This window comes from Nuphar pumila, chromosome 10, assembly GCF_984573655.1.
Source record: "Nuphar pumila chromosome 10, dmNupPumi1.hap1.1, whole genome shotgun sequence".
Lineage (NCBI taxonomy): Eukaryota > Viridiplantae > Streptophyta > Magnoliopsida > Nymphaeales > Nymphaeaceae > Nuphar > Nuphar pumila.
In genome coordinates, this window is record NC_143258.1 from 92089802 (window position 1) to 92116989 (window position 27188).

Sequence of the window (27188 nt, forward strand, 5' to 3'; positions counted from 1 at the left end):
TTTTTATAAATTTCTCCAATATTTGTTACTAACACGTCATTTTTTACGGGGCGATGACACACAAACACAAAGACGGACATTGAGACATGAAAACTATTTTCACATTCTTAATATTTTAAAAGTACATCTTCAAATATTAAAATATAAAAAATAACTTTTATTAGTCTACAACTTAAAAGATTTGTGTTGCATGCTGGTTGTACCCGTCTTTCTGACATAGATGGCCACATCCTGCGCAGATATCCTGAATCTGCACAGAGCAAAAAGTCTGAACATGACTGTTTGTTGGTCAGAAATTCCATAGCTGGATTTGCTGCCAAATCGGTTAAACATTGGAAGGATCTTTTCCATTTTCATTTTCTTGTGTCATAGGAACGCTTTTTCAAGATTGTCCTGCCCGTTTGAGCTTACAGTGTTTGCATAAGAACGCGGACGCGGGGGGACGAATGTGTTCTGCTGACAGATTTAAAGGCTCCCTTGAAAACTTAAAAAATCAAAATAGATATGTTAGGATTTTACTGTTGTAATAAATAACCAAAAGTGGACTTATAGGATGAGAAATGTACGGTAGCACATCAGTTCAAAAGTGGTCCTAAGGTGATCCAAAGCCGCCCAGTAGGGGCCCACCCACAGTGCCCACACCGCCAACTCCACTCCTGTTTATATGGTTGGGTTGCATCTGCCGATGGTTGCATTCCCTTCTTCGGAAGTTGGATCCCATATTGTTGGAAGTGGCTGCCTTTGCATTAGAGCTGTACGTTTGATTTTTTTTTTTTTAAAGAGAAAGCTGTACGTTTGATCAAGCTCCTGCTTTTTCTTTTCTTTTTTGTATTTCACTTTTACATAGTTGGTGGTTTATTCCAAGAATGCAAAACCATCTTGATTTATATATATGTGATTAAGCTCTTGTTTTTTTTCTTCTTATTTCTCTGTGAGTTGTTTCCAAGAATATAAAACCGTCCCCTCTCTCTCTCTCTCTCTCTCTCTCTGCGTGAAAGTTCTATGTTTGATCAGACTCCTGCTTTTTCTTTTCTTATTTCATAGTTGGTCGATTGATTAATTTCTCTTTTTATTTTTCTTAGTTCATATTTGTTTCAAGAATATAAAACCTCTCTCTCTCTCTCTCTCTGTGTGTGTGTGTGTGTGTGTGTGTGTGTGTTATGAATCTGGATATGTTTGTATAAACAGTTGGAGCAATTATTTCGAATCTTCTTGACAGAAATGTTGATCTTCGTGAAAGGTAGCTGTTTACTGCTTTGTGGCTATGGGACTTGGTTGTTAATTTTTATTAATTTGTATTTTTTTTGTTGTTTTGATTTTTCTCGTTTTGTAATTTCTTTGAAACCAAGGTTAGATGGTCCCAACAACGTGTTCCTTCAATAAAAAAAAAGGAAAACAACCTGTTTCTATTAGCACCCACGATCTAAATTTTGTTTCTATTCAATCTTCTCTTTTTGGTTCTGCTTTGCTTGTGTTTGAATCTTTTGGAGTGCTCTAACTTGATGGCTGAAGATCAATTTCTAGATTTTATATGCAATGATTATTTTTTTCTTGATTGAAAATTTTTATGGTAATACTTGTAAAGCTTATGAGTCGATCAAACATGCTGTATAGTTTTTGTTTATTTCAGTATATTGTTTTGTTTATTGTCTCTCCCTGCAGATTGCAGGTTTTATTTCATAAAAACAATCAACTATCAAGGGATCATTTTTGTTGGGGTATTGACGAGGACTGATTGCTTTTAGAGAGTTCCAAGAAGGAAAAAAGCATGACCAAGGAAGATGGTGATGGTGTTCAGCATAGAGGGAATGGTGGAGAGGGTGGAAATGGGAAAGTTGCTTCTGTCCCCTTCCACAAGTTGTTTGCCTTTGCAGACCCGCTGGATGTTGCTCTGATGACGGTGGGAACGATCGCAGCCATTGGCAATGGGTTGGCTATGCCCCTTATGACTGTTCTTTTTGGGCAGCTCATCAATTCATTTGGAGAATCCAACCAGGGAGATGTGGTCCATGTGGTATCCAAGGTAAAGTTTGTAATTCGTCCTAGTAATTGAGTTAATTTGCAATAATTGCACTAGTTAACAACATAGATCTTTTCATGTGCTTTATATTTAGTTTCCTTTGAGGCTTTGAAAATGGTTATTGACTGTTTTCTTTGTTCTAATATGGTGGTGGTTTTGTGTTTCTTTTGTCGTTATCATTTGAGATATTTACAAGGGTTTCATGGATATTTAGATTTGCATAAATAAATGTTCAGTTTGGTTATTTTCGTGTACTCTTCCTTTCCATTGTTCAGCTTATGAGAGACTAACGTTTTGCTGCTGTGGTTTCAGGTTGCGCTTAAATTTGTATACTTGGCCATCGGCTCAGCCATCGTATCGTTTTTACGTGAGTGCATCATCCTTGTGTTACATAACTGAAGTGATTCATTTAGTTACTGTGAATCTGCTTTATATATGGGATTCTTTTTCATGATAGATGTGTGCATGTATTAAATTGTTGCTGATGAAATGCGTTGTGGTGATGTTTCTCTATATAACCAACTGTGTATTTGTAGCATCTTAAACTATTCTTTTCATCAAAATTGGCAGAGGTCACATGTTGGGTGATTACTGGAGAAAGGCAGGCCTCTCGTATCAGGGGTTTGTATCTAAGTAACATACTCAGGCAGGACATTGCATTCTTTGACACGGAGACAAACACAGGAGAAGTGATTGGGAGAATGTCAGGGGATACCATCCTCATCCAAGATGCAATGGGTGAGAAGGTGAGATGCATTTCATATTATCTGTTCAGAAGAATGATATAATTTTTTAGGATTAACATCATGGTAAAATTTGCTGATTCCTTCTCTAGGCAATCATGTAGGAAAAATTGACAAAATATGTTAACTGGGATTTCTTTTGTGTTAAATTCACTGGATGGAATTGCATCCCTGATTTTTTTTATGGAAAGATTCCCTGATTCATTTTGTATCCTATAGTAAGAAACAATTTTTTAAGATTTCATATAATTGTTCAATGTGTTTGACATTGATCCTGGCTCTATTGGGTGTTTGTTAGGTTCTCACTATTTATGATGTCTTTTTTTCTGAACTGAAAGAAAATTTTATTTCAAACTGGAAGAGTTAAGCATAGAATGGACAGTTCACAGGGTGACGACTGACGAGTGATCGCCCTGTCAACATGAGAGAATCATTAAACAGAAAAGATAAAAATAAAATCACAAACTTGGTTCTCAATCCTAATGAATCCAAAGAAACTGATCAGCCTAGGGTCACCAGCCTCGGCATGAAGCTCAATCACCTTGCACCTAAAGCACATCCAATCCCCACTTCCCAGCTTGTTGGCAAGCGTAGAGCAGAAAGTAGCAGCATAAGCACTAATCGCGGTTTGAAGTCCTCTAGATTGGCATGCAACTGCAGGTGAAATACCCAGGTTCTCTCACAGAAGTTGTTGATCCGACTTTGCAGCCAAAGTTTCATGCTGATTGGTCTGGGAACAGCCTGAGTTGAAACTGTAGCAGGTCAGAGTGTCTTGGATCACCCTCCCTTGAGTGAATTGGTATTGGTCCTGTCCCAGTGTAGATCAGTTACAGTGCCAATTGTTGTCTATAACCAGGTAGCCAAACGGCCTCTGCAGCATGTGGTAGTTTCCCTCTATAAAATTGGTAGGCAAAGTACAGCTGGTGCAAAATGGATATGCAAAATGGATATAGCAAAGGTGAGAAGAATAGGGTGGAAAGAATCAGAGAACCTGAACAGCAGTTCTCTATTACACAAACCCATGCACACCTAAAAACACCCTCCCTGCTATTTCTGATATCTTTTAAACTGGATTGCATTCTCGTCACATTCGATGATGATAATTCATCCAAGGTCAAATTAATTCAGTTTGATTAGTAATCTAATGACACAAGTGTCCTTGTTCTTGCTAAATGATCGTAATCGACATTCTGAAGTTTCATAACTTTCAGATGTAGAAGCTCAACAGAAATCATAACTTTTTTTGTTAGCGCAGTTCTTTCTTCTACTTATGGTATGCTTTTCTTTTGATTTTCAGGTCGGGAAGTTTATACAGCTTATCTCCACATTCTTTGGTGGCTTCGTGATCGCATTTATCAAGGGATGGCTTCTTACTCTTGTAATGCTGTCATCAATTCCTCTATTAGCCATTGCTGGTGGAGCCATGTCCATGTTTATATCTAAACTTTCTTCCCGTGGACAATCAGCTTATGTTGATGCTGGCATTGTAGTTGAACAAACAGTTGGATCGATTAGAATGGTAGGCAGTTTGCACTTTATCTACAGAAATTATGAAGTTGGGTATCTCATTTCATTTCTATACATTGTAATGCAAATTTTGCAACACATCTTTGACATATTGAAACATGTCCTCAATTTATCCATGAATCAGAAATTATAGTTCTCGTTGCTTATATGTTCAAGATATCCTTGATATGGTTTAAAAATATAATGTCAATTAAATATATTTGGAAGTTTACTTTTGCTTTCTGTTTAGAAATTTTTTTCTTAAAACATTTTGGTGACCATTTGGAAGCTAATTTGGTTCTACCATGTCAACAGGTTGCATCATTTACAGGAGAAAAGGAAGCTATGTCAAAATATAACAAGTCACTAAGAACTGCATATCTGGCCACCATTAAACAAGGGTCAGCTACAGGTTTAGGGATGGGAGCTGTCATGCTAATCTTTTTTGCCACTTTTGCACTGTCTCTTTGGTATGGTTCAAAGCTGATTGTAGACAAAGGATACACAGGTGGACAGGTGATCAATACGATGTTTGCCGTTTTGACAGGAGGATTGTAAGTTATCGCTGCATAGCACATTGATGCTGAAAAGTATTACAAACTTCTCTTTCATTATTAACAGTATGTATTTGGCATGCTCAAACAGGTCCCTTGGCCAGGCTTCTCCCTCTGTAACTGCATTTGCAGCTGGGAGAGCAGCAGCTTACAAGATGTTTGAGACAATTGAAAGGAAGCCTGAGATTGATGCATATGATAAGAGTGGAATTGTACTAGAAAATATAAATGGAGATATTGAACTGAAAGGCATCCATTTCAGTTACCCAGCAAGGCCTGATGTGGTAATATTTTCTGGTTTTTCATTACATGTGCCAAGTGGCACAACTGCAGCTCTAGTTGGAGAGAGTGGTAGTGGGAAGTCAACAGTGGTCAGTCTGGTGGAAAGGTTCTATGATCCTCAAGCTGGTGAGGTGCTAATAGATGGAGTTAATTTGAAGAAACTTCATCTTGGGTGGATCAGAGAAAAAATTGGGCTTGTAAGTCAAGAGCCTGTTCTATTTGCAACAACTATAAAAGAAAATATTTCATATGGAAAAGCTGGCGCAACACTAGAAGAAATCAAGATAGCTTCCGAGCTTGCAAATGCTTCAAAGTTCATAGATAAGTTGCCTCAGGTAATCAATTTTATCAATCAGGTTCCCTTTTCAAAGGCTATCGCATACATTCTTGACCTTGAATACTAACTTATCCATGTCACAGGGTCTTGACACAATGGTTGGTGAACATGGAACACAACTATCTGGTGGACAAAAACAGAGGATAGCTATTGCAAGAGCAATCTTAAAGAACCCGCGGATTCTTTTACTTGATGAAGCAACAAGTGCATTGGATGCAGAATCTGAACGTATAGTACAAGATGCTTTGTCAAAGATCATGGTTGGCAGGACCACAATTGTTGTAGCACATCGCTTAAGCACAATAAGAAATGCTGATCTCATAGCTGTAGTGCACCGTGGCCAAATTGTTGAGCAAGGCATGTCTGAAGTTTTTCTAAATTTAATTGTTCAATTTGAAAAAGAAGGGGCATATTTAAGGTTTCTAACTTTCAGTGAAACTTTGGTTTATCTAAACAGGTTCTCATTTGGAGTTAACAAAAAATCCAGAAGGGCCATATTCTCAACTCATTCGTCTGCAAGAAATAAATCAAGTGGAACAAGTGACAACTGTAGATGTTGATGAAGTTGAAGTGAATTCAGAATCTAATAAGATCTCAAGTAGATCTGGGAGCAAACAGCATTCTTTTAAACAATCCATAAGCAGAGGATCTTCATTTGGTCGAGGTAGTAGGCAATCTTCCTCAAAATCATTAGGCTTGCCTGGCACTGTTGATGGTCGTGACAGCGGCCTCATTCTAGATGATGTTGAAGGTGGTGATACCTCTAGAAAGGCCAAGAAGAAAGCTTCAGTACGCCGTCTTGCATACTTAAACAAGCCAGAGCTTCCTATTTTGTTGCTAGGTTGCATTGCTGCCGCAATACATGGTGTCATATTCCCAGTGTTTGGAGTCTTGATCGCAAGCATCATAAAAACATTCTTTGAACCACCACATAAGCTCCGGAAGGATGCTAATTTCTGGTCCCTAATGTTTTTGGTGCTGGGAGCCATTGCTTTGTTTGCTGCACCTATACAGACATATTTTTTTGGAGTCGCTGGTGCTAGACTTGTCAAACGAATTCGAGCTATGTCATTTGAGAGGGTAATTTACCAAGAAATCAGCTGGTTTGATGATGCTGCAAATTCAAGGTATGTGGACTAGCAAAAATCATCCTTTGTGAGATTCTGAAAATCATGTTTTACCTTAATAGTAATTCTTCTCACCCTCTTCTTTGTTTCGTTAGTGGGGCCATTGGTGCAAGATTATCAGCAGATGCCGCGACAGTGAGAAGCCTTGTTGGTGATGCACTATCTTTGGTAGTACAAAATATTGCAACTCTTGTGGCAGCACTTGTGGTTTCATTTGTGGCGAACTGGCAATTATCACTTATAGTATTGGCATTGGTTCCCTTGATTGGCATACAAGCTTTTGTTCAGATAAAGTTTTTGGAAGGGTTTAGTGCAGATGCTAAGGTTGTTGATTCTCTAGTGACGTAAAATTTGGTGTTATTTCTTCACTTGCAGCAATAATTTTGTCGTAGAGGATAGCATTGCTAGTTAGAATTTGCAGCTAATCCTAATTATGGTTATGTTTGTTGATAATATGCAATATATTGACTATTATAGGTGATGTATGAGGAGGCAAGTCAAGTTGCAAATGATGCTGTCAGTAGCATCCGCACAGTTGCTTCTTTCTGTTCTGAAAAGCGGGTGATGGATCTTTACAAAGAAAAATGTGAGGCACCTAGGAAACATGGAATTCGACAAGGACTCATTAGCGGTGTTGGATTTGGTTTCTCTTTCTTTGTTCTTTTTTGTGCTTATGCGGTAAGCTTTTACGCTGGTGCTCGTCTCGTAGAGGATGGAAAGACAACATTTGGTAAAGTTTTCAGGGTATGTGAGACGTGCAAGAGAATCTCATCTTTGCATTAATTTCCATTCTCTCCAGCATGACCGTGTTTTCTTCTTCCTTCTAGAGAAAGTGACATTGTGAATCCTTTTTCCCAGGTTTTCTTTGCTCTGACAATGGCTGCAACTGGTATTTCACAAACAAGTGCTTTGGCACCAGACACAGGAAAAGCAAAGGATTCTGCAGCCTCGATATTTGGAATTGTTGATCGAAAATCAAAAATTGATGCAAGCAATGATGCAGGTGTCACACTTCCTAGCATAAAGGGAGATATTGAGTTCCAACATGTTACTTTTAGATATCCAACTAGGCCAGCTGTGGAGATATTCAGAGACCTATGTCTTAGTGTATCTTCTGGAAAGGTACAAATCAGCCATTTAGCCATGTCATTAGTCAAGTATATTCATCAGAACATGAACCTTGAATTTTTATTTTGTTGTGTGCTTGCATTCTCAGTCTCTACAAACGCATTATACATACATATGTAATTTCTTCTGATAAAGTACAGATGGGCCCTCGTTTCTAGTGGATTTTTAATAGCTGGTGCTTCTGTATTTGATGCATGAAATGTTACAGCTTTAGACCTACAGACATATTTTAACTTGAAATTGTCATTTTGACAGACTGTTGCTCTGGTTGGAGAGAGTGGTAGTGGGAAATCAACTGTCATATCTCTACTGGAGAGGTTCTACAATCCAGATTCGGGGCACATATTGCTCGATGGTGTGGAAATTCAAAAGTTTCAGTTGAAATGGTTGAGGCAACAAATGGGGCTGGTTAGTCAGGAACCAGTTTTATTCAACGACACAATCCATGCTAACATAGCATACGGGAAGCAAGGGGCTGTCACCGAAGAGGAGATCATTGCAGCTGCACAAGCAGCAAATGCACATCAGTTCATCTCTGGGCTGCCACAGGGATATGATACAAGTGTCGGAGAGCGTGGTGTTCAATTATCAGGAGGACAGAAGCAACGAATAGCCATCGCAAGGGCAATTATCAAGGACCCCAAAATCCTTCTGCTTGATGAGGCTACTTCTGCTCTAGATGCGGAGTCAGAACGTGTTGTTCAGGAAGCATTGGACAGAGTAATGGTGAACAGATCGACCGTTGTTGTTGCTCATCGTCTCTCAACAATTCAAGGTGCAGATTTGATTGCTGTGGTCAAGGATGGTGTGATTGCAGAGAAGGGCAGGCATGAGACACTCATCGGCATGAAAAATGGGATCTACGCATCATTAGTGGCACTCCATATGAGTGCTAGTTGAAATATAGCTATTTGTCTCTGTATTGTAATTCTTTCGTGTGGTTAGATAGAGTTGTGTGTGCAATCTACTGTTGAGCTCAATGATTATTCATCCATCGTTTTTTTTTTCTATTATGGTTTTGTTTGTTGATATGTAATTAATAACTAGTAGGCAGTATTTTTGTGTCAAAGAATAGGTTTAGAAGTGAGTGTAGTGTATTTCTTTGAGAACTGCAACTTTAAGCATTGTAAATAATGTTCTAGAGAGGGTGTTGTGCCCATAGATGACTCTAATAATAGAATTTGATCGTTACACAAATATGTCAATATTAATACACGTATATTATTTATATTTTAATAAAATTATCAAAATATTTTTTTGAGGTGTTAAAATAAAGAAGACAACATGTAACGTGGTTCAGCATGTAACCTACATTTACGATAAAGGAGCTTGACGTGCTTTTTCTCTTATTACCCTCTCTTTCATTTTAGGTATACATAAAATGAGTCATATCCTTAATTTTAGGAAATGACCAAGAAGGAAGACAAGCTAAAAAGGAAAAGATAAAGAATGGAAGTAGATATCCAAGATTTCCAAATGAGGATGGATAATCCTTATCTAATAACATCAAGCATCCTAACAAATTTTTCCTCAAGTTGGTGTGCAGATATCGATCTGCTCCAACTTGCTTATAATATTCTTGTGCTTTTCACTGCTTAGAGATTTGGTAAATATATTTGCAAGTTGATCTCCACTTGTGACATGAGGAGTTTTTATTATCCCAGCTTGAATTTTCTCTCTGATAAAGTGACATTCCAATTCTATGTGTTTTGTTCGTTCATGATGCACAGGATTTGCTCCAATATATATAATTGTCATATTGTCACTTTTTAGTTCAATTGGATTTTGAGTTTCTACTCCCATGTCTTTCAAAAGGGCTTTTAACCATACAATTTCACATATGCACAATGTCATAGACCTGTATTCGGCTTCTGCACTCGATCTGACCACAACTCCCTGCCTTTTGCTCTTTCATGTAATGAGGTTACCACCTACAAAGGTACAATAACCTGAAGTAGATTGTCTGTCATTTGGGTTTTCAGCCCAGTCTGCATATGCATATCCCATCAAAGTAAGAGACTGGTTTCTTTTGAACATCACACCTTTACCAGGACTTCCTTTTAAGTATCTCAAGATTCTTTGAATAGTTTCAACATGAGTTGAACGTGGGTCATGCATAAATTGACTGACTAGACTCACGACATATGTGATGTCAGGTCTAGTCATGGTCAAGTAAATAAATTTACCAACCAATTTTTGGTATCTTTCTTTGTCAACTTTTTTTTCATCATCAATTTGAAGCTTGCAGTTTATTTTCAGAGGAGTTTCTGCAGGTTTGGCTTTGAGCATCCTTGTTTCTTTCAAAAGATCAAGAACATATTTACTTTGACAAATAAAAATGCCTTTTTCTGAATGTGTCACTTCAATTCCCAAAAAAATATCTCAACTTTCCTAAATCTTTATTTTCAAATTGGTTATTCAACTGTTGTTTTACCTTTCTCATAAAGTGTTTATCATCACCTGCCATGATAATATCGTCAACATAGACCAGTAAAATAGTGGTTTTAGAATCATTTTGGGTGGTGAACATGGTGTAATCTGACATGCTTTGTTTTAAACCAAGTTTAACAAGTGCCTCACTTAATTTTGAAAACCATGCATGAGGGGATTGTTTCACTCCATATAAAGATTTTTCTAATTTGCAAACATATCCTTGTTTATTTTTTATTCCTTGCGGAATTTCCATGTAGACTTCTTCTTCGAGGTCTCCGTGAAGGAAAACATTTTTGACATCAAGCTGCATAAGGCTCCAGTTTTTGTTAGAAGAAATTGAGAGAAGAGTCCTTACTGAATTCATTTTTGTTACTGGAGCAAATGTTTCATTGTAGTCAATTCCCTCCTATTGTGTGTACCCCTTTGCAACTAAGCGAGTCTTGTATCGTTCAACACTGTTATCACTGTTGTATTTTATCTGATAAATCCATCAACACCCTACAACCTTCTTTACTTTTGGTAAATGGACCAGTTTCCACGTTTTGTTCTTTTGGAGAGCTGACATGGCTATTCTTCATCTAGGGTCTTTGTTGGCTTCTTCAAATTTAGTAGGTTCATGTTGGGTATAGGTATTGAGGATATAATATTGATAAGGTTTGGATAAGTTGGAAATGGATATAAAATTGTTGATAGGATACTTGCTAGTAGACACAATATAGGTTTGGTAGTCTCTAAGATAGTTTGGTGGTCTACTAGGGCGGATAGATCTCCTTAATGAAGACTCGGTTTGGTTTTGGTCTGGTTCAAGAGTTTGATCAATATTGGATTCGGTTTGAGTAGTATCAAGTTCGACTTCATTTCGATCCTCACTTAGAGTAGATTTATCTTGGATCGAAAACATAGGACATATATGGGTGTGTTCGGATTGGTCATAGTTTTTAGGCATGGCAAACTCCCCCTTGTTGGAATTTTGAAAGAATGGTTCTTCTTCAAAAAATTTTATATCCCTGGATATTATCATTTTTTGTGTGACAGGATTGTAGCACTTGTACCCCTTTTTTGATCATGAATACCCAAGAAATATGCACTTGGTGGCTCTTCTAATTTGTTTCTACGGGCCGCTTGTATGTGAACATAGCACTTACACTCGAAGGTTTTAAGGTGTCTGATAGAAATAGGTCATTTGTACAACAATTCCAAAGGTACCTGATTATCTAGACTGGAGTTAGGGATACCGTTGGTCAAGTAGCAAGCTGTGGCAATGGCTTTCATCCAGAATTTGAGAGGGACATTCATATGAAACAACAGAAAACGAGCAATGTTGAGTAATTGTTTGTTTTTCCTTTTCGTTGTTCCATTTTGTTGGGGAGTCCCTGCACAAGTGTTTTGAGGCAAAATTCCATGGTTGTTCATAAAGTTATGAAGCACCTCATTGACATATTCTCCACCATTATCTAACCACAAGCATTTGATTTTAATATTGAATTGAGTATAAACCAGGTTGAAGAAATTTTCAAAAACTGTAACAACTTTATTCTTGTTTCTAAGGAAATAAAGCCAAGTAGTTCTAGTTTTATCTTTAATGAAAGTAACATAATATCGATAACCATTATGAGAATCAATGGGCGCATGTCCCCACACATCAGAGTGTACTAAATCAAATATAGATGATGATCTACTTTCAGATACATGAAACAACAACCTGGTGGATTTAGACAGCTCACATGCATCACAATCTCTCCCATCAAAATGAAGATATGGAACCATCTTGTTCAACACCTGATCTGATATGTGCCCAAGATGTGAGTGTCATTGTCGATATACTTTGTGCTGATTTTTAGTAATCAAAAAATTAGAATGGAAATTTTCCAAAAAATACAAACCATTGTGTTCCAATCCTCTACCAATCTACTTCTTTGTTCCTAGTTCCTGAAAAATCACATCCTTTGGAGAAAAAATAGCAAGGCAGTTGTATGTCTTGGTAAGTTTGCTTACAAATATCAAGCTGGCAGATAAACTAGGAATATATAAAACATCTGATTTTCTATTTTGCAAGAAAAAATTAGTATTGTCGATTCCTTCAATGGCTATGGGAGATCCATCGACCGTGTAAACATGTTTGTTGTTGATCTTGCATAGATCATTGAGCCTTGAAGGTATATTGGTCATATGATCAGTAGCACCAGAATCGACAATCCATTTAGGTTTATCAAAATTTGCAAACAGGGCTAAATTATTACCTTCCATCTTGTTAGCCGATTGAGTGGTGATGAGGTTGGTCTTAGAGAATTTTTGAAAAAAATTCTCTAACTCTTTCTTAGTAACAAAATTTGCACTTTCTGATTTTTTTGTACTTTGTTTATCCCGATTTGGCCTTCCCACGATTTCCCAACATTTTTCACGAATGTGTCCAAGTTTTTTATAGTGGCTGCAACTAGGTCTGGTACGGTTCCTTGATTCTTGTTTGTAATCGGCTCTTTGTTGGTCCTCAAAAAAATCCCTTTTGTAGTTTTGAGTTTGAAGAATTACTTTCTCTTCAATTTCTTCTTCAGTTTCGGTTTTTGAATTTGTGTTCATGACTTTTCGCCTAGCATCCTCATGTTGAATGGCTTGACAAACAACATTATAACCGGGTAAAGGATTAGTCATTAAGATCTGACTTCGAAGGCCTTCAAAGTTGTCTCCTAGACCGGCCAACACTTTGAATATTTTATCTTCTTCAAGACCTTGTTTGTAAACATTTGGATCAGAAGTTGTTGGCTTGTACCGCACGAGCTCATCCCATAATCCTTTTAATATACTCAATTAAATATGAATTTGTTTGTCATCTCTAACGCATTTCGAAATTTCTTGTTGGAGTTGGTAAACACGAGCAGCAGTATTTTGTTTGCCATAAAGTTCGTAAAGAGAGTCCCATACCTCTTTTGTGGTTTCTTAGAATAAGGAGTTGGCAATATGGGGTTCTATGGAGTTGAGAAGCCATCCCATGACCTGATCATTGAATGAAACCCAATCATCATAGTTGGATTCAGTGATGGCTAGATTTTGCCATTGACATATCCAAATTTGGATTGACTGCTGAGAAAGAGGCGAGCAACCTTTGCCCAACTTAAGTAGTTGGTGTCGTTCAAAAGGTGAGTGGTGATTTTCAAAGTATTGATGCTCTATTGATGATCTGAGCGGCCTTTACTCAGATTTGTATTTTGACTTCCATGGTTGGATCCAGACACACTTGATTCACTAGCCATCGAATAAGCAGAAATGAGCAACAACCGTAATGAAGCTTGAATCACGACTAACCTCGCTTTGATACCATGTTAAAATAAAGAGGACAAAATGTAACGTGGTTCGACATGTAGCCTACATCCACGATGAAGGAGCTTGTTGTGCCTTTTCTCTTATTATCGTCTCTTCCATTTTACAAATACATAAAGGAGTCAGATCCTTAATTTTAGGAAATGACCAAGAAGGAAGATAAGCTAAAAAGGAAAAGATAAAGAATGGAAATAGATATCCGAGATTTCCAAATGAGGATAGATAATCATTATCTGATAACAACAAGCATCCTAACAAGGTGATCTCTCAGACCTCAATTTTGATCCTTGTTTGGTAACCATAAAACACAAAGATTTTCCTCTGCAATATGACTTCAACGAATCAAACTTCACTCAATTTTGAGATTGGGTGTGAAGTTATGATCATTTTACTTAATTGGATATTGGGTACACACAAGAGTAATTTGGTTATTTCAACTTTATAATTTGATCCAACTCATCCTATGTCAAAACAGGTTAAGTTTGAGTTTAAAATACTAAGTTTACTGAACCTAGTCCAGACCCAACTGGGTTTGGGTTCAAACTCAATTGAATTCCCAAAAATTTATAATGGATTCGCTTATTGACATGTGTGGATCCATATCAAACTAGTTCAATAATAAATTATAAATTGGGTTCAGATCCAATTTTGATCTGGATCCAGTAGTGATAAACTGAATCCAGACCGAATTTTGATATGGATCTAAAACTGACTCATTCGGCTATAGACTAGATCGATATCTAGTTATATATTGGATCTAGAATTGATCCAAATAGTTTCGAATTAAATTTAGATTCAATTGTAATATGAATTCAAGATTGATTCATCCAGCTCCATACTAGATTCAAACTCAGTTCTGTCTGGATCTGGTTCAACTTGGATTGGTCTAGGTTAACTAGATCGAACTGGACCCAAACCTGGTCTGATCCAGTTTAATCAATACCTAAAAATATAACCGAGACTTTGTCAAACCCTACTCGGTCTGATTCGTTGACCAATTGGGTTTGAGACTCGTTGACCAGACTCGATCTTGACTGACCCAAACTGAGTCGGTCTTAGTCAGACCCAACCCGGTATAGGTTCACACCCAGATCGGTTTGGTCAAACCGAGTTGGTCTAGTTCAGTTCGGACCAGTTCGATCGGCCAAGAAACCCCTCATCCCTTTTCTTTTTTTTGGGTCGATTTGAGTCTCACATAGACCGACTCCTTTGAGTCCTACAGACCTGACTCAGTTTGGTTCACTCCCAAACCAAGTTGGCTCTGTTGACTCTACTTGCTGATGGTTGAGGTTGCTAGCAACCTCTGTTGTTGGTTTCCTCCCTTTTTTTCTCTCACTCTCTCTCTCCCCTTCTTTGAAATCACTCTCTCTATATCTCCCTCTTTGTTACAATACAAGCAACCATGGTTGCCAGCCTTCTAAAAAAAGTAGAAAAAAAATAAGAGAGGGCGTACTTGCAGGTGGTGGTTCCTCCCGATGGTGGTGGTCCAATGACTCTCCTCTCGCCCTCTTTGTCACTTTCAAACTCTCTCTTGATTCTCTCGTTTGGTAGGGCAAGGAAGTTCACCGTGTGGGCTCTTTATAGAATCGGGTGAGGATAAGCCTCCCTGTTATCATCGCAAAATTTTACTTTTACAAGTCAAATTGACCTTTGAAAAAGATTTTGAAAATAACTCGCCTCCGTTTTAAAATGTAGGATAATTTTGAAGAATGGAACTTGCCTATTGGTACAAAGTTCAACCGTTCCTGACACCATAACCAGGGGTAATTGAACCAAGGATCAATCTAGTGTTTTGCTTTGCTCAACTTGTCTAAATCGATGTTCTATTTCCTAAATGCACAAAGAATCAGGCATGTGCTATGAATTTCTGAAAATGCAGATTGAAAAACATGATGCATGCTTCAAATATTGGAAAATAGATGATTGGAAATCGTGAATTTCATTTGGAAAACATTTATGAAGAAAAGGAAATTTGATTTATGAGGAATTTTGATGTTTTGAGAAAATCAATTTCTGGGGAAATACAAATGACTTTGAGAAAAGTTGATTTCTTTAAATTTTAAAATTAAGAAGTTATTGGAACTTGGAAAATTGATTTTGGGATTTAGAAAAGCATTTGGAAATCCCTTGAAAATCATTTTTAATGAAAAGGAAACCTTAATGTTTTGAGAAAAATCAATTTCTGAAGAAATTTCAGGATAACTTTGAGAAATCGATTTTCTTGAAATGAAATTCTTGATTTGATCAAAAGAGGAGTGTGTAGCCATGTGAAATCCTTTTTCTGATGCACTATAACCTAGATAATGCATGAATGCTATTTTATGAAAATATTCTTTTTGAAGACATTTTGAGAAAATTATTTGAAAAAGGAATTTTAGGTGCCTTATAGAACTTCAACGAAGTAAATTCGCCTCATATCCCTGACTATGGCTACAGATATGGATTGAATATAACACATTTGATTCTAAAAGGAGAAAAATGTTTAGAAAACTTTGAAATATGCAATGGTTTTTGAAGATAGCCTAAGAGTGTAGGTCGATTGTGACTTAAAAGAAGATGATAAATCTGGATTTTGTTCGTATTCTGACTATGGCCATAAATACAAACTCAATCAAGTTTATTAACTTCTTATAAGCTAGTGTGCGTGCCATTCATGTAGACCATGGTGAAATTGAAATATGTGCATAAATGACAAGCATAACAGTTATATATCAAAGTTTAAACTATATGCCATGCAACCCTAACCTAAGCAGAATTATAAATTCTTATTCCAAATTTATATTTACATTTTACATCAATAATTAAAAGAAAATAAATGAAAATAAATAAAATACAGTATTGGATATCCCTGAAAAACTAGCAAACTTGTTATTGGCAAAAATGTTGGCTTTTCCAGATTTATCCAACAATATCTAGAAATTGATGGATTTATCCAGATATAAGCCTTTTCAAAGCTTGCTTAAATGAAAATTTATGAAATACACTGTTGAATGCATGTATGATTGAATAAGATATGAAAATCAACTTAATTTGAAAGATTGAATTTCGAAACTGGGGCAAAAATGACCAAAATACTCCTGAAAACAAGACTATGGCCTTGAAATCAGGGTTTTTCTAAGACAAATTTGAAATATCTTTAATTTAGGGCATTCAAAATTGATAAAATTGATTGTAAAGGTAGTTGACATGTTTAAGAACATGTTTGAAATATTGAAATATTAAAGTTTTGCTCAAAATTAAAAATATTAAATGAAAATAACGATTTTGCCCTTGTTTTTAGACTTTTCAAAGAAATGTTTTTAATAAAACACATGAATGACATGCAAAATGAGTTTAGAAAAATCTCAAAACTGGTCTGAAGACTCTTAATAGCCTTAGGAACATTCTAGAATCTATAAATTATGCATACTTTTGGGGAAAATTAAGAAAATAAGATATTTATAAAAATAATTGAATTTTTGATAAAAATAAAGAAAGGGGGAAAACCAGTTTCAGTGTTTTGGCGAAAAAGGGTTAAAAAAATCTCAAATGGAGCTAATATTGAGGATAAAGATCCCTGACATCTCTAGGAATCAGATGAAATTTACAGAGTTGAAAAGTAATTTATAAAACTTCATTTATGACTGAAACATTGAAGATAAAAATTTTCAAAGCAGGAAATAGGGTTGTTGAATAGATTCTGATATTTTTGATGTTTCAGAGTCTAAAAGTCTTCAATATTTTTCCAAATTTGGGAAAACGATTCTAGACATCTCAATGGTTTTATCAAGACTTAAAACATTAAAAAAAACCTCAGGGTTAGGGCTGAGTGACTTTGGGAAGTCAGGGTTTATTTTTAAAAACAGGTCTGTTACAGAACCTGGGTTCTGTACCAGCCACAGTATTAAATCAGAAAAGGGAATCAAACAGACTTCAACAATTATGAAAAATTCAGAGTAAATAGTAGACATATAGAAAAATAACTTTGGTTTTTGTGGGTTTTGCAAAACAGTTCCCGTTTAGGAGGGATAATAGGGACAAGTCATCCTTGATTTTGTGTCCAGTTTGATAGCCTGCAGAGAAAGCTCTCAACTTATATTTGTTTAACAGGGTTACTGACCGTTAAAAAACCCAATTTTTTTATTTAAAATATAAGACAAACAGATAATTCTAACATAAAAAAATTAGATTTTTATGATGAACATAAATAGACAAAAAAAATAGAGAAACAGATGGCTAGAAATCAAGATAGACAACTAACATTCCATTACATGAAATAAATTCAATTTAAGCATGGTAAATAACAAAAAAAAAATGAAACTAAGGCTATTAGGCATGCTTCAACGTATCAAAATCATGGAAATATTCATGCACATGCTTGAAAAAAAAATTAGGAAGCATGAAATAAATTTTGATTTAGCCCTTAAAAGAGGGGTTCGATCCATAGAGGGGTCAAATCTCCTCTTTTCTTTGGCATACAACAACAACAACTACGCCTTCATCCCAAAACAATTGGGGTCGGCGATATGAACCAACAAAGAAAAACATTCTGGGTCTTCCACATGAATCCTTCTCCTCCATTCATTTCTATCCAATGCCATGTCCTCGGTGAGGTTCAAAGCATTCATATCCTTTCCTATCACCTCCATCCATGTCTTCCTAGGCCTACCCCGACCTCTTTTAACTAATATATTTTCCTATTTCTCCATCCTTCTAACTGGAGCATCATTAGGCCTTCATCGAATATGTCCAAACCAGCGTAAACGATTCTCTCTCATCTTATTTTCAATGGGTGCAACGCCTACCTTCTTACGTATCTCCTCTTTTCTTTGGCATAAACATAAAAAATATGATTCTAATCTATTCCAATGTATTAAAAACATGAAAACACTCTAATACAGTATTAGATCAGATTCTTGGATCATGGAGCATATGGTTTAAGTAAAAAAAATAAGGAGGAGCATGCTTAGATGGGGCGATAATGGTAAAATACATGAAATAATCATGAAAAACACTAAAAAAGATAAAAGAAAAAGAAGAAAACCTTACCTTAGAGTGGTTCCAATGGAGGAGGAGGTTGTGGGAGAGAGGAGAGCATGATTTTTTGAGAGAGTGAGAATGAGAGAAATTATGAAAAACAACCCCCTTTGGGTCCCCTTTTATAGCCGCTTGAAATCCCACTTAATTAGGGCTAATTAATGCCCTCTTTGACTTTTTCAAAATCCTATCTAAAACCAACTAAGGGGGGTGGTTTTTGAAAACTCCTAACCTAACCCTAACTCTACCTAATCTACCTAAGTCCTAATTAAACCCTAAATCAATCCAAATGTGGTGCCAACCTTTCTGGGCTCACATTTAGTTTTTTAAAGGCTTAAATTCAAAAGTTAAAAATGTTTTTTAAAAATGCTAAAGTAAAATGAAGTTTTAAAAATTAATTTGGACCTTTTCAAACTCCTAACCTAATTAGGACACTGAATAACCCTAAGCTAACCCTAACACTTTCAAATATGGCACCACCCAGAGTGGGCCCCACTTGATTTTTTTTCAAAAATGATTTAAAACTTGAAAATGATTTAGAATGAAATTGGTTTTGAAATTGGAAATTTTGAGTCCATCAGAGTCCTGAATGGATCAAGACTCCTCCAGATGTGGCGCCAATTGAGTGGGCCTCACATCAGGGTTTTGGAAAAAGTTAAAATAAAGACTGAAAATGGTTTCAAAATAGAGTACAAATCACCGAATGAAAATCAAAAGTTTTAAAAATAGAGTCCTAAGTGAACTAAAACTCTAGACTAGAGTCTTAAACCAACTAAAACTATAAAATTTAGGTTTTTAAAAGCCAAATTAAGAGGTTTTTTTAAAGATTTTCTCAAAATGAGTGAAAATAAGTCAAAAAAAGCGGGCAGAATTAGAGTTCTAAATCAATCAAAACTCTGAAATAGAGTCCTAAATCAATTGGGACTCTGCGAATGGACTAATTTTTAAAGGATGAATGAAAAGATTTTCAAAACAAATGAAATTGAAAGTGGAAATAAGATTCAAAATGGAGTCCTGACCCGATTAGGACTCTGGGATAGAGTCCTAAGATTTCGAAACTCTTTATTTTTTGGTTTTTTGAAAGAAAATGAAGAGGTTTTAAAAGATCTTTTCAAAAATTGGTAAAAATAAACAAAATATGAGACCAGGGTCAGAGTCCTAATCAACTGGGACTCTAAGATAGAGTCCTGATCCGAGTGAATCTCTAACATTTTTTAAAGATAAATAAAGGAATTTTAAAAGGTTTTCTCAGAATTTGATAAAATGAGCTGAAAAACAAAATTAGGGTTAAAGCCCTAGTTCAACTAAAACTCTTGAAATAGAGTCCTAAGTTGACTAAAACTCTACAAAACTGGATTTTTTCAAAAAACTGGCGAAAAGGTTTTAAAAACAAGTGGAAATGAGAGTTAAAACAAAAATCAGAACAGAGTCCTGATCCGATCAGGACTCTGAGTCAGAGTCCTAATTCGACTAAAACTCTAGAAATTTTGATTTTTTTGAAAACAGACAAGAAGATTTTGAGAGCTTTTCATGAAAAAAGTGAAAACAAGACGAAAATTGAAATCAGAATTAGAGTCCTGATCCAACTGAGACTCTGGGACAGAGTCCTAATTCGATTAAAACTCTTAAAATTTAGGGTTTTCTAGAAAACAAATGATAGAATTTTAGAAAATAGGTGAAAATAAGATAGAAGTTGAAGTCAGGTTCAGAGTTTGGATCCGACTAGGACTCTAGGGAAGAGTCCTAATTCGATTAAAACTCTGGGACAGAGTCCTAGTCCAACTGAAACTCTAAATTTTTGGCCAAAATAAAAGGTTTTTGAAAGGTTTTCTCGAAAAGAGATAAAAATAAAAGGTAGAATCCTGATCCGAAGAAAACTCTGAAAAAGAGTCCTAGTCTGACTGGGACTTTGAGATTTTTGCCAAAATGAAAAGAATGGACAAGGGATAAGACTTCTTCTGGTTTAAAATCAAAATAGAATTTTGAAGAGGTTTAAAAAGTAAAAAGATCGAGTCCCGATCTGACTAGGACTCTGAAAATTTAAAAATTTTGAGGAATGAAAGAATCTCATCTGAGAACTGAGATTAGTTAAAAATTGATTTTAAAATGAATTTAGATCGTTTTGTAAAGAAAATATTTTGAAATAAAGGAATATAAGATCCTATGGGTTAACAAATGACAAAATGTTGATTTAAAACCCAGGTATTTGGAATTAATTTTAAAAGAAAAGTTTTAAAATCGAATCTGGATTAAATATTTTGAAAAATAGAAGTACTGGATCTCGAAAATGAGATGCAATGACATATAATGCGAAGAAATGATATGAGATGATATGCCAAATACATGCAGTGATATGCAATGATACATAAAATATAAACCCTGGATGAGAGACTTGGAATCCTGAACCCTGACAGACATAAAGGATTGTAAATTCTCATTTGAGGATGAGAACTGATAATTGAGATTGAGCCAAAATGAGGATTGAATTTTTATTGTGAGATAAAGTATTGAAATTTGTTGTAAGATTTGGGCTATGAACAACCATGGCTCAGATGTCGACCAGTTGGTCCCCTAAAGGCTACTGAGAGTGGGCTTCAGTGGCAAAGAAAAGGGCTTGTGAATGAAGGTGAAAAATTTGAGGTGTTTACACTCCCTCTCCCTCCCACGACGGGTGTTAGTTGGGGACTATCTTATAAGCCCACTCTTGATTCTCTCGTTTGGTAGGGCAGAGAAATTCACCGTGAGGGCTCTTTATAGAACCGGGTGAGCATAAGCCTCCCTCCCACAACGGGTGTTAGTTTGGGACTTATAAGCCCATGGGTTTTACACTTTGATTATTAACAATCTTATAAGCCCATGTACTCCGATTGACTCATTTACAAGGGATATTAGCGTGTTTTACAAAATTCAATAATTTGAATTAAAACTGGGAATATACTTACATAAGGGTGCGTTTGATGACCTCTGGTTTAGAATCCAAAGATTTGATGTGGCGTGGGGAGGCACTGATGAGGCATGGATCCCATGCATAGATGGTAAAAAAATGATGTATTTCAGATTTTTGGTTTTTGTCTTATGAAGGTTTTCTATACATTTGCCATTTATTCACGTGTTAGTCAACCTGGGATTTGAGAACTGATGCTATCAAATGTGGTTTAATAGAGTTTATTCACTAAGGAATTGAACATCGGTGCAATATCAGATCCCAAGTAAATGCTTTTTTTCTTGTGGAAGAAATGTTTTTCAAAGACTGTCTTTTCTTTTCTTCTTATTGAAAAAGCCATTTTCAAAGAATCTATATGAATTTTTAGACTAAACTGAGAAATAATTTTCAGAAAACTCTAACATAGGGAGGTATCTATGCCAGTGTTGTTAAAACAAGTTCAGTGGGTGAATCGGTTTCTCAAAAAAACCTCTGAATCGAAACTAATCGCTTGTGAATCGGTAATCATAGAATGGCATGTCATTTAAAAATAAAAAATACTTAAAATAGTAAAAATTCTAACCCTCTTAAAAAATATTAAATAAATATTAAAAATATTAGTTGAATCAACCCTGAAATGGCCTCCTTTTTAATCGCCCTTTGGACCGATTCGGTCTGAATCGGTCCATTCAAGTCAACTCTGACAACATTGATCTATGCTTCATTCTTCTGTGAATGTGAGAAGAGATGAAGCTGATTATTGATCCAAATTAAAGTTTGAAGCTATTGTAATTAAATTAAAACTTTTCAGGTTATTTTATATGGCTAATATGAGAAAAAAATGGGATAGATCTTTAGTCAATTTTATTATGCTTGATATGGTAAATTATGATGTTAAAAAAACAGTTGGACTGCTCAGTTGTACGAGTCTGGAACCCCTCAAATATAGATCTAAGGAAAAGAATTTACCTACCTATTATTACCAAGGGGAAGAAAAGGCCTCAAAAGAGTACATGAATAGAACTTTTTAGTTCCATGGAGGATTGTCATAATAGAGGGGTCTCGGGTTCGAATCCCACGGAGGGTGTCACCCAACTTGCCCATCAAAAAAAAAAAAAGAGTTTAAGCAAAACGTAGGGATACAAATATCTAATGGGTGAGCCACAAGAAGGTAGGTTATGCCCATGGTGACACGATTTTAACAAACCCTAGCTCAATCCCTATACAGTAGGGGTTAATTGAATTAAAAAACCATAATGTCAATTCTGCCACCCTCCACCCCAATCAATATTCACACTATATATATTTGTTTTTCCATAAAAACATGCCAAACTGAGAAAAAAACAAGTCATGTTATAACTCTTTCATGTTTGTTAGAAATTTGGATTAGAGAAATGGCTGGTGCCACCTGTCCTGGAAGAAGTTTTTTCTTCTCCCCAAAACTTTTACTTGAGGGTATTGGAATTTGGATCGAGGGTGTGCAAAGTGCGAGATCTCGTAAATGGCCTGCGTCAAGGGGATCCTTCATACTATATCTCTCTTACATAGCGTATGTGCATGAATCAATTTAACCTCCCTTGGTGTTTACATTCCTAATCAAGTATATATTTAATGCATTTTCAATGCATATGTTGTGAGTTTCTTGTGAGTTACGAGCCCATCATTGTATAGCTCCTTGGATTCCATTGTGAGACTGTTATGGTTACACTAAATCCATTATCTGGATCCAACACACTTGACCACACGGGTAGAGCACTCACATTGTATCATAAATGGTGCATCATGTATTACTTAAAACACTTCATAATAAAACATGCACCAAATAAACTGCACAATTTCTTGGGTCATGTTAATGATATCATGTTATGGGTTATTTCTCACATAATCATGTAAACTTTTTCATCATTCAATCTACCAGTATGATGTTTTCACACATGTTATAGGTTATTTACCACATAGCCATGAGTATTTTTTTTATTTTAAAATATGATGTTTTTTGTACATGCTATAGATTACTTTTTATATAGAAATATGATATTTCATTAACATATGAGCCATGATACACTTTATATATGGTATGGGTTTAACCATGACATTGTTCTTTCATGCATTAATTTCACATAACCATATAGGTTGATTAGCATATCATAATTTAAATTATAACTCTGAGTGTACAATATCATATATAAACAAATACATTATATTAGAGGTTTCATTTATATAGTAAGTCATGTGGTTCTTACGCCTCTTCCATGACCATAACATAGGACATCATCATGTCCACATGTGTACTAGTGGAGTACCATGAATTTTATCAACTCATGTATCCACAATAAAATATAATTTGACAAATATAACAAATACTCTCATTTTTTTAAACTTCCACCATAGTCATTACTCCCACTATTCATATGCATTATCACATGCAGCATGCTTAAATTCTCATAAGGTTAACCACCATCTGAACATTTTTTATCGATATATCCAAATCCAAATAATCATAAGTATTACTAAAATCACCATATCTCATATTATGCATAAGTTTCTAACACATGAAAAATATATCTTCATGCATTATACAAGCAAACTATAAGCAACATCATTCATGATTATTTATCATCAAATGCAAATAAATATTCATATGCATAAGCACAAAATAATTCTACTCTCACTTTTTTAATGCATTACAATTAAGCAATATATGCATAAAGGCATCACAAACTAAATGCAATATGCATTAGAAGTAAAACATAGCATAAGTCCTTATATTCATATCCAATTTAGATATGCACCAAATTCATAATCAATGAGAGTCATCTCATTATTGATGCAAATTTTCTTAAAGGTATTTTTGAAAAAGAATTTTGCGATAAAAACTGTCAGTGCAAACCGTGCATCAAATTCTAAATTAACAGGTTCACACTAGTGGTGAAGTTCGAGTTGAACTCGGAGAATGAGTTTAGAACCTCGTACTTCAAACAAAACAGTCTTTATTGCCTTAAAGAATATGTAAACAAAGTGTCCTACCCTATTACAATGGTTTAAGCAAAAATAAAATTATTACAACCCAAATTAATTAAATGGCTTGAGGCCTCAAAAAAATAAAAATTAAAAAAATTAAAAATTACAGGGCTCTATTTTCTTGCAATCTAGCTTCTGTTGTCCACACGTGTACGGCCCTTTCTGTCACATTTTGATGAAAATCAAGAAGCTTGTACCCACCTGCAAAACTCAAAACCCAAAACAAGAACAAAACAACTAGACTGAATAATCTAGTTAAAGTTAGTTGTATGAAATAACGGTTAAATCTAAAAACCAAAAATCTAAATGTATTTAAATCTAACAGTTTGCTAAAGTGTGATTTCTAAAATAGATTTTCAATTTATCATTCAACATGTAGCAAAACTGAAAACCAACTATGTTAAGTTAATATTGAAAAACAAATTTAATTAACTTATGTCTATTACTACACTAACGAAAAAGAATGCTAATAACTGAAGCACACAATCCGGCTCAGTTGTGTCTCATTTAAAACCACTCAGCACATAGTCACACAGTCCACAGACAGGCTGGTTTGACAGGCCTATTGGCTGATAGATGATTTTTACTGGTTTTCAAACTGAACAATTTTATTTTACTTCAAAGATTTCATATGCGGACCAGATCAAACAAAATCTTTCGCCAACAAATTTTTTTATTAATTTCCAACCATTTTCATCAATTTCCAATAATTTTCATCAAATTTCTTTTTTCCAATTCCCATTCAGAATAAGGGATAATCCTGAGACCGCTCATAGAAGTAACGCAGTTCTCTATAATGGTTCATTCAAATTGTGAATCTTCTTAGGCCCAAAATTTTTGCAAAATTATCATCACAATCATCAAAAAAAATTAGAGCACCAATGTTTCACCAAATTCAGCCTACAAGTCACAACCCAGTCCTCGAACTGGCCATTTTTAAAAAAATTGATCATAGATCGAATCATTTTTTAAACCCAGTCCCAACACTAGTCATTTTCAAAATCTTTAATCTTAAATCAAACCCTTCTTCTAAAAATCCAGTCCTCGCACTAACGATTTTCAAAAATTCGATTTTCAGATTGAATGCTATCCAATTTTCGAGTTGGTCTAGTTTTCCTTCAAATCCAAGTTTTGACTCGGACTTTCTTTCACAAATCTAACTCCCAAGTTGGTCTAATTCTCTTAAAACCGAGTCGCAACTCGGACTTTCTTTCCAAAATGAGTTCTGACTCAGACTTTCTTTCAAAACCCGAGTTCTAACTCGAACTTTCTTCCAAAATGAGTTTCGACTCAGACTTTCTTTCCAAAATGAGTTCCGACTCAGACTTTTATTCAAAATTGAGTTCCAATTCAAACTTTCTTTCCAAAATGAGTTTCGTCTCAAACTTTCTTTCTAAAATGAGTTTTGACTCAAACTTTCTCTAAAAAAATGAGTTTCGAAACAGACTTTCTCTCAAAACCGAGTTTTGACTCGATCTTTCTTTCCAAAATGAGTTTCGACTCGAACTTTCTTTCAAAAATAAGTTTTGACTCAGACTTTCTCTCAAAACCAAGTTCTGACTTAGACTTTCTTTCAAAAAACTTCCAAATTAGACTTTCTTTAAAATCCAACTTCCTGGTTGGACAAATATTTCAACATCCAATCTTTAAAACTGATTTTGTAAAGCCTGTACAAAAAAAAAATTTGTTGGCCACGTGTCAAACATGTGTAGGCCATGTGTCAGACACATGTCAAGGTTGGTCTGCCTTGTTGGGCCCACATCCGCGTTCAACTCAAACCCGAGACTGAACTGGACTCGCGATCTGGCTTCTTGAAGGATTGAGAGCCTACATCTTTTAAAGATGCAGGCGGTGAGGTGAGGGGCAAAACCCTCGCCCCTTCTCTCTCTCTCTCCTCTGCTCTGCCTCCCGTCTCTGTCCTGTGTGTTGTAGGAAGCCAGCAACCGAAGCTGCTGGTAGCCTTTAAGCTCCGACAACCCGCCACCTCCTCCCTTTCCTCTACAACCACCGACGATCATGCCAGCAAGCTTCACCTGCGATAACCCTCGTCTGACAGCTCTGCCTCCGTGTTTCCTCTCTCCTTCTCATCGCCTTTTCTGACTCACTGTCGTCGGCGAGCACTGCCGCTAGGTGATAGTGACACCACTACTGCCACTGCTTCCCATTCCTTTGCCCTCCTCCTCTTTGTGTCCAGCAGACACCAACGACCACCTTAGGGTGGTAGCCTCCCTGTCGTTGCTCCCCTTCTTGAGCCCCACGACCTCGCCAGCCACCTCGTCTCTCCCTCTCTGTTGTATTTCCCGGCAATCGCCGTCGTCAGGCAACCCTGTTGGTTTCCTCCTTGCCTCCCTTGTATGCTCTCACTGGCGACCCTTGCTGGGTAACCCGCAACGTCAGTGACTCCCCTCAGGTAATCCCTTCTCCCCTTCTCCTTTTTCTTTCCTATCATCGACAGGGGGCAGAGCTCTCTGTGTCAGCTCAATTTTTTCCAGCAAGGGACAAAGCCCCCTGCCTTCTATTGTTTTTCGGCAGGGGGATCTGCCCCCGTGCCTCCTGTGGTTTTCCAGCAGGGGGATCTGCCCCCCTGCCCCCATCCTGTTTCTGGCAGGGGCCTTTGCCCCCTGCCTTGTGTTTCCCGGCAGGGGGCGAGGCCCCCTGCCTTTGTTTTGTCTTGGGCAGGGGGCTTTGCCCCCCTGCCTTCTTATGTTTCCCGGTAGGGGGCGAGGCCCCCTGCCTTCATTTTGTTTTCCGGCAGAGGGTGAAGCCCCCCCTGCTCTTCTGTT

At 36.3% G+C, this 27188-nt stretch overlaps 2 protein-coding genes across 3 annotated transcripts in view; both read left to right on the forward strand.

Annotated features, from left to right (window-relative positions):
* Nucleotides 1-685: 685 nt before the first annotated feature.
* LOC149827355 (ABC transporter B family member 11-like) overlaps nt 686-27188 on the forward strand; it is a 96577-nt gene continuing 70074 nt past the window's right edge. The window contains exon 1 of the mRNA XM_090019308.1: nt 686-754. The gene's annotated coding sequence lies outside the window, so the exon portion shown is untranslated. The remainder of the gene's footprint in view (nt 755-27188) is intronic.
* Nucleotides 692-8691, forward strand: LOC149827356 (ABC transporter B family member 11-like). Of its 2 annotated transcripts, XM_090019306.1 has the most exons (13): nt 692-754; nt 1663-2023; nt 2333-2387; nt 2591-2766; nt 4061-4282; nt 4585-4823; nt 4915-5440; nt 5526-5799; nt 5900-6569; nt 6665-6893; nt 7047-7313; nt 7428-7691; nt 7953-8691. In XM_090019306.1, the coding sequence occupies exons 2-13, from the start codon at nt 1769-1771 to the stop codon at nt 8595-8597; spliced, it is 3822 nt and encodes a 1273-aa protein (XP_089875432.1). In that variant the 5' UTR covers nt 692-754; nt 1663-1768; the 3' UTR covers nt 8598-8691. The 2 variants fall into 2 exon arrangements, with proteins under 2 accessions (XP_089875432.1, XP_089875433.1); XM_090019307.1 differs by lacking the exon at nt 692-754 and having other exon boundaries at nt 964-2023.

Excerpts from the sequence above, each read along its gene's own strand:
- LOC149827356 (XM_090019306.1), top strand. The coding sequence starts at position 1,769 with ATGACCAAGGAAGATGGTGATGGTGTTCAGCATAGAGGGAATGGTGGA. Across the intron at positions 4,283-4,584 it reads CAGTTGGATCGATTAGAATG|GTTGCATCATTTACAGGAGA; the intron begins GTAGGCAGTTTG and ends CCATGTCAACAG. Across the intron at positions 7,692-7,952 it reads TTAGTGTATCTTCTGGAAAG|ACTGTTGCTCTGGTTGGAGA; the intron begins GTACAAATCAGC and ends TCATTTTGACAG.